This window comes from Rutidosis leptorrhynchoides, chromosome 1 (genome assembly GCF_046630445.1).
Source record: "Rutidosis leptorrhynchoides isolate AG116_Rl617_1_P2 chromosome 1, CSIRO_AGI_Rlap_v1, whole genome shotgun sequence".
In the NCBI taxonomy this organism is placed as follows: Eukaryota; Viridiplantae; Streptophyta; class Magnoliopsida; order Asterales; family Asteraceae; genus Rutidosis; species Rutidosis leptorrhynchoides.
Window position 1 is genome coordinate 180,852,136 of NC_092333.1, and position 8,249 is coordinate 180,860,384.

Genomic DNA, 8,249 nt, shown 5'->3' on the forward strand with positions numbered 1-8,249 from the left:
CATAAGTTTAAGCAGAAACCTTTAACCAAACACCTTGGCACCTCTTTAAACAAACACCCAAGGTTGATTTGACCATAAGTAAAATTGGTAGCTCTTGCACAATTTAGCGTTTACCAACCATTGAAAAATCTTAAGCTTTATGGAGTTGCCTCTCGGTTGTTGCACTTGATCGCGGTAAATCGGACCATTGTCCGATTATTCTTAAAGACGACATCAAGAATTTTGGGCCGAAACCAATTAAAGTTTTTGACGATTGGCTTAACATGGAGGGCGTTGATCAAGTGATAAAGGACGTGTGGTGTGAAGATGATAAGGGTGGTTATAGAAAAGATTGTTTCCTAAGGAACAAGTTAAAAAAGACTAAAACCACACTAAGGTCTAAAAGTTTACAAAAGTTTGGTAATTTGGAGGGTGAAATAGATGCGTTGAAGACCATGGCTTCGGCACTTGAACTTAAAGCCGAAAATGGCATCATCAACGAGGTTGAAAGGAACCAATGGCTCAATGCGAGGAAAGAGTGGTTTCAAAAGGAAAAGATCAAAGTTAACATGTTAAAGCAAAAAGCACGTGTTCGTTGGATTCTTGAGGGCGACGAAAATTCGAGATACTTTCATTCGGTGATCAAAAGAGGGTACAATAAGAACAATATTAGGGGTTTGCTAATTAATGGTGTTTGGTGTGAGGACCCACTTGCTATCAAAGATGAGGCTTATTCCCACTTTAAAAGTCGTTTTGAAGAATCTCCCGGATTTAGGCCGAGTCTTATTGATCTTTCGTACCCGACATTATCCCCTGATGAGGCTAATGATCTTGAAACCCCTATCCTTGAATCAGAAGTCCTTGAAGCAATTCACGATTGTGGTAGCTCGAAAGCCCCGGGGCCCGATGGTTTTAATCTTAGATTTTTTAAGAAATTCTGGGATATCATAAAAGAGGATGTTCTTAATGCCATCTCCTGGTTCTGGGAAAAGGGGGAATTCTCCAAGGGTTGTAATGCTTCATTCGTTACCTTAAGCCCGAAGAAAAGTGATCCTATTACACTTAGTGACTACCGGCCTATTAGTCTCATTAGTAGCTACTATAAGATTGTGGCTAAGATTCTCTCCAACAGATTGCGGAAGGTTATCCCTAAATTAATCGGGTCGGAGCAGAGTGCTTTTCTTAGGGAGCGGTATATTCTTGATGGTGTGTTGATAGCCAATGAGTCGATTGATTTTCTAAAAATTCACAAAAAGCGGAGTTTGATCTTCAAGGTTGATTTCGAAAAGGCTTTTGATAGCCTAAATTGGGACTTCCTTTTGGAGGTTATGTCATGCATGGGGTTTGGGACTAGATGGTGTGATTGGATCCGTGGATGCCTCAAATCGGCTAGCATCTCTGTTCTCATTAATGGTTCACCCACTCGAGAATTTTCAATGGGTAGGGGGGTTAGACAAGGGGATCCCTTATCTCCTTTTTTATTCATACTTGCTGCGGAAGGTCTTAACATACTCACTAAAGCCGCGGTTGATCGTGGCATTTTCAAGGGGGTGGAAATTGGAAATGATAAGGTTACCATCTCGCACCTACAATATGCGGACGACACGATATTTTTTGGTGAATGGTCGAACTCGAATGCTAGCAATCTTATTAAGATATTAAAATGCTTCGAGCTTGCGTCGGGACTAAAAGTTAATTTTCTTAAGAGTTGCCTTTATGGTATTGGGGTTGGTGCGAATGAAATTGAATCCTTAGCCTCCCGTATGAAATGTCAAGCCGGTAGTTTCCCCTTTACCTATCTTGGACTCCCCATCGGAGCAAGGATGAAAAGGATTGGTGATTGGTCTCCGGTTATAGATAAATTCATAAAACGACTTTCGGAATGGAAAAGAAGAACGTTATCCTTTGGTGGTAGATTAGTCCTAGTTAAATCGGTGCTTAATAGCCTTCCATTGTATTTCTTCGCGCTTTTTCGGGCTCCGCCTTGTGTGCTTAATTTACTTGAGAGTGTGAGGCGAAATTTCTTTTGGGGCGGGGATCTTTCGGGTTCTAAAATTTCGTGGGTTAAATGGTCTATCACGTGTCTACCATATGGGGCGGGGGGTCTTAATATCGGGTCTCTAAAAGGCAAAAATCTTGCCCTTTTGGGCAAATGGTGGTGGAGGTTTAAAACCGAAACCCACTGTCTTTGGACAAAAATCATTCGTAGCATTTATGGAATTGACGGTGGCTTAAGGTCGGGCGATGGGCTTGCTCGTCAATCGACCTTGGGCATTTGGAATAATATTATCATTGCAGGAAATAGCCTCGAAGGTTGTGATATTGCGTTCAGGAACTCATTCAGCAAATCTATTGGTGACGGAAAGAATACTTCATTTTGGAATGATAATTGGTGCGGCTCAAGTTGTTTTAAAGACATGTTTCCAAGATTATTCATGCTCGAGTCAAATAAGAACGCTATGCTCAGTGACCGGGTCAAAAAAGTTGCTGTCTCTGTTAATACCTCAATGCAGGCTGCTGCTACTCATGGTTTTCGTTCGGGTGCTACCTCGTTTCAGTGTGCTGCTGCTCTCGGTTCTGAACCTGCTGCTCCAGAATGTATTTCGGGCTTGGATGGTGCGAATCGCCCCATCAGATCTCACTGTCCTTCTGTTTTTGTTCCTTCTGTGCAGGTGGTAACCGAAGCCCCCATCTCAGAATCTGTTTCTGCCCGTCCTCATCATCCAGGTGCGGTGGTCTACAAAACTAACTGGGAATGGTCTCGTTTACCCACAGGAAGAACCGCTGGTGAATTAACTGATCTTGAGAACCTTATAAACTCGATTCATTTTGATTTTAATTCGGGTGAAAAATGGAAATGGTCGCTAGCAAATGACGGTATATTCACGGTAAAACGATTATCCACTCTTATTGATAATCATATCCTCGGTCATCACCCTAGCTTGACTGAAACACTCCGGAACAACCTCATACCTAAAAAGATTGAAATTTTCATTTGGAGAGTGCTAAAGAAAAGGATCCCGGTAAGGGTCGAGCTTGATAAAAGGGGAATAGATCTTCATAGTGTGCGTTGCCCCATTTGCGATGATGGGCTCGAGACGGTTGATCATTCTCTTGTTTCGTGTAAATTCGCTTCGGAAGTTTGGGTTCGCATCTATAATTGGTGGAATATGGGGTCTTGTACGTTTTCGAGTGTGGAGTCTCTTAAAGGAAGCATCACTCAAGCCTCATCTTCGTTGGGAAAGAAAATTTGGCAAGGAGTGATGTGGGTTTGTGCGTATTATTTATGGAAGAACCGCAATATGAAAGCTTTTCGGAACGAAGAGTGGTGTGTCCCGGTCATTGTAAATGAAATTCAAGTGAAAGCGTTCGAATGGATCTCGTGCCGGCTTAGGGGTAGGAACATCGATTGGTCTTCTTGGCTTGTTAACCCTCATGTATTTTTAAATTTGTAATCGTTTGCTTGAGTGCTTCCTCCGCACTTTGCAAATTTCGGACTTTGTCGGGTCGATCCTTTTGGTGATCGGTGCCGTGTATTGTAACTTATGTTTTGAGTAATTATATTCATCTTGCCTTTCAAAAAAAAAAATCTTAAGCTTTATCCGCTTAAGGTTTTCATTACACAAGTGTAATAATAATAATAATAATAATAATAATAATAATAATAATAATAATAATAATAATAATAATAATAATAATAATAATAATAATAATAATTATTATTATTATAAATATTAAATATAAATAATAATATTTGAAACATATGGGTCTTGAGCATAAAAATTGACTTGGGAACGGTTTTACATTTCTCATGGGCTAAACTCCAAAGTGTTCGGCCTGTATGGGCCTAGAAGACATAACTTGCTTTAACCTGATTGGGTCAGGACCAATTTTCATTTAAGAGATTTATTTATTACTACTAATAATATACGGTTTAAAGCAGTGGCGATTCTAGAATGTAAATTCAATGGGGTCCTATCCAATTTGAGTGGTACTTTCTAAATTTTTTTCATAAAAAATGGCCATTTACTTCCATACAAATCACTAATTCTTAAAATATATGGGGTCCTATCTATAAATTTAGTGGTGTCCTATACAATTTTAATAGTATTTTATACATAAAAAAATTTATTTAATGGAGTCCTTTGACCCCACTTGACTCCAAGTGGAGTCGCCATTGGTTTTAAGTTACTTTTTTTTATTCTTTTTAGGCCCGAGTAATTCAATAAGAATTGCGAGCTGAAAATTTCTAGATGACCAATTAGTTGTGAGTTGTTTGAAACCGTGCATGATAACAATTATACCAGTAAGCTAAGAAGTGAACGCGAGGTGTACATGTTACCTTTTCTTGTAATTTGCATAATGTAGTAGGCATGTATATAGTAAGAACCAACAAAATTCAGTATGTTTATTAGAATAAATGAGTTTTTTGTGCCCGTGATTCGCTGCGGGTTGTTTTTTACAAGGTTCATATGCGTTGCATATGAAGTTGTTTACATGACAGTGTTATTGACATAGATGCGTAATGGTTACATCAAAAGCATGTTAGTTACATGTTTAACGTGGATGTTTAGTAGCTACTTTAGTTACGTGGTTATCCCCTAGCAGTTACATAAAAAAACGTCACTGACGTGGATGTCTAGTAGCCACGTTAAAAGTTTATTTACACCATTTGTTTTTTAAGAAAAGCTTGGCGACTTCTAGTACATTCTGGTTTTTAATAGAGTTTTGTGCTTGTTTCATGCGTATCTTTTTTGGCACAAGGTAGTAAGTAGGTCTTTTTTTTTTTTTTTTTTTTTTTTTTTTTTTTTTTTTTTTTATTGAAACTCTTTGAAAACATTGACGTAGATGCATGATATGACCAAAACTGACGGTTTTTATTATGCGGTGTCGTTAGGTTGCAAGAGGTCGAAATTAGCTATCAGAATAGGGGTAATAGTTTTATTTTTATATTTAGCGGGGCGTAAATCGTACTACTCCTTATTATGGTGAGTAAAGGAAGTATGACTTAAGGTCAAATTTTTAAGAGGTCAGCAGAATCGAACCTATTAGCTTAGGATATTCCTAGAGTAGAGGAGTAGTTGTAAATTATCTAATTTTGGGTTTTCTAGTTTATAAGATAAAATAAAGCAAATGCGATAAAATTTGTAATTCATATAAGGTTAAAGCAAGTGCATACTATGACTTCGTTAGTTAATCTTCCGAGATTATGAAATGTTGGCTCATGAATAGCTAGTGACCTTGTATTTATTACACTGGTCCTACCGCCCCTGTCAGAAGACATGTCACTGGATAACGCGTTAGGCTTGAAGATTCTGAATAGACAGCAACGTCCCCATACCCCGACGCCCGTGCAGCCTGACTACAAGCATACGCGTTCAGACGGCTCATCCAATTGAACAACTCGGTTAGGTGACGTATTAACGTTCCAAAAGGTCTTAAATTTCTTAAGAATAATAAAATACACGGTATCCCATATCCGAGATACGCGATGTGTGTTGATGCTTCCGTTAATGATTGGTTTTAAAAGATAGTTAGGCCCTTAAAAGTTTTTAACCATAAAGAACACCATGGCCAAGTCGGTGTGACTTCCACGAACACGTTCGAATATCCTAACGATCCAATCTTTTATGAGTTTAAGCAAACATTTCCTTAATTAACTATGAATCCCCCAGGCGGGGTGCAATGCTTGAGACCGCGTTATGGTAAATTGTACTAATCAGCACTAACCGGGTTTCATGGCCTTACTTAGCAGAGGTACCGCTTACAACATCCGTTTTGCTTCAGCGCACACGTACGAAGTTTATATGCTTGGTGAGTACACTAGCAAGGTCTAAGACCGACAATATACTATGGGCATAGTTAGATGTTTCACCATGAAAGAGTCCTTAGTCAGAATCCAAAGCTCGGTGGACTTACTACAACCGGTGTGCCTCAGTCAAGCTTGCGTTGTATCCGATAGAATTCTCTTACCAAGGGGTGACACATATAGTGTACTCTAAATCAGGGTTCACAACTTCCCAATAACAGAGCCAATAACTACGTTCTATTAGTTGGAAAAGCGATTGAGTTTAAAGCATAATCAGAAAGTTTGCATACAACAATTGTCAAGTGTTAAACTATTTGTAATCAGCGATATCAAGTTTCAACTGTGTGTGACATCAAAAAGGTTTGTTTTAAATGTTTATAGACAATACCATGTCTAGTTTTAAGTTTGTATACCCCATGTTTAAGTAGCATAATGCAGAGTCTGAAAAACAGTATTCAGAGTAATGATTCTTTGTTTTAGACCACGAGATTTCTAGCGTACAACCTAAGGGTTGCAAAAGTTATACATCTGTTATGAGCACTTGAATATAAAGCTTTTGTTGAGTCCCCAAAATAATTAAGGATTTAATTATGACAAAACAGAATTTATTTGCACTAAAATGTTATGTGCAGCCAGCATAAGTTTATTTATGTATAGACAGCAGATTTCGCTGTGTCAAGTGTTTAGTATGCTGCCTAGTCTACCAGCACAAGGTAGACAGTATTCTTCAATTAGCACAGGATGTGTACCCAGCAATTCAAGAAGTGACTCAGCAATGAAGAACCAGCATAGCTAGAATGCATCTTATTACACAATAAAGCTATGCTCCATTATAAGCATAGTGGTTTCCTGAGTGGTCTACATCAATTGTACTATTCAACAGAAGTCAAAGACAAAGTTGAACAGAAAAGGACACGTGTTGGCTGCTGACAATTGACCTTACAAGACCACGTGGGAATGCAGAAGTTTAACGCATGTGCAGACATGTGTTATCCTTTGTCAACGCCTAGGGAACACAACATTCTATTTGTTTAATCAAATAATGGTGCCAAACCGAATTGTGGTGTTCCTGCAAATAGCTACTAAAGAGGAAAGAGGAGAGCACGCTCTCTGATGCAGTTGTCTCCACAAGTACAGACATCCTATGTACCAGTGGACAATAGAACAATTACACGGTCAATAGGACTACTATAAATTGATGTATCCACTATTGAACTAGTGGTGTGGGTTTTATTATTTAGAGTCCAAAACGTGTAATAGCTTTAAGTTTATCCTCATAGCTATAAACTAAGTAAATCTGTATCAACCAACTATCATTCCGCCAAGGATAGTTGTAATTCTTTGTGATTCAATCAATAAAGAATAAACCGTTGAAAATTACATGTGACTCTATTTAATTTACTTGCTTGAATACTAAACTGTGTCTTAACTGTTAAGTTAATTAAAAGAATTGTATTCACCCCCTACAATACTCCTGTTGTTTATCAAGGGACCAACAACTGGTATCAGAGCTTCAGTCTTGATAATTTATTATCTTGGATCTGAATTCTCTCATGGCTGCATATTCAAATACAGCTTACCTTGAAAATGGCTCATCCAATAGACCACCCAAATTTGATGAAGATGAGTATGAAACTTGGAAGGCAATGTTCATGCTTCACCTGGAGTCTATTGACCCACTCATGCCTGGTATTGCCACATATGGTCCATTTATCCCAACTGAGGCTATTGATAGTATTCCAGCTACTGCTGACACTCCTGCCATTCCTGGCAGAGAGGTTATTCTCACTCCAGCAAAATGGGATGCTGAGGACAAACGTCGTGTTGGACTTGACCCTAAGATCATAACTCTGTTAGCTATAACATTACCTAACCACATGTTCAAACTGATTAAGGAAAAACTGAATGCTAAGCTTATGTTAGACTATCTAGATGTTACTTATGAAGGCATGGATGAGGTTAGGCAGAACAAGATTATTGCTTTGAAAAGAGAGTTTGAAATGTTATTTGCCTATAAGAATGAGACCCTTAAGCAAACCTTCATTAGGTTTAACTCCTTAGTTGCTGACCTGCTTACTTTGAAAATCACATATACTGATTTTGAACAAGTAAACAAATTCATTGACTCACTGTCTGCTAAATGAAAACCTGTGACTGACCCTCTAAGAACCACCCAGACTTTAAAGAACTTTAACATGTCTTCTCTCTATGGTACACTTTAGAACAATGAGAAGGCAGAAGCTAAACTTGAACTGAACTTGAAAGAAAACTTTACGTCTTCCCCCACCACTTCAAAATCTTCTAAAACAGATGATACTGCTCTTATTATTGTTGCTAAAAAGAAAGCTCAAAGGCTTTACTGGTTCAAAATTTAACAGCAGAAGAAGAGTCAGCTGAAGATGATGTGGAGAGTGGTACTGGGTCTGAAGAGAGCAGTGATGATGAAAATGATGTGGAAGGG

The 8,249-nt window shown here is 38.5% G+C and overlaps 1 protein-coding gene across 1 annotated transcript; it reads left to right on the top strand.

The window, feature by feature from the left end:
• Positions 1-263: 263 nt before the first annotated feature.
• On the top strand, positions 264-3,434 carry LOC139892423 (uncharacterized). The gene has a single exon (XM_071875497.1). The coding sequence runs from the start codon at positions 264-266 to the stop codon at positions 3,432-3,434; it is 3,171 nt and encodes a 1,056-aa protein (XP_071731598.1).
• The last annotated feature ends 4,815 nt before the right edge of the window (positions 3,435-8,249 follow it).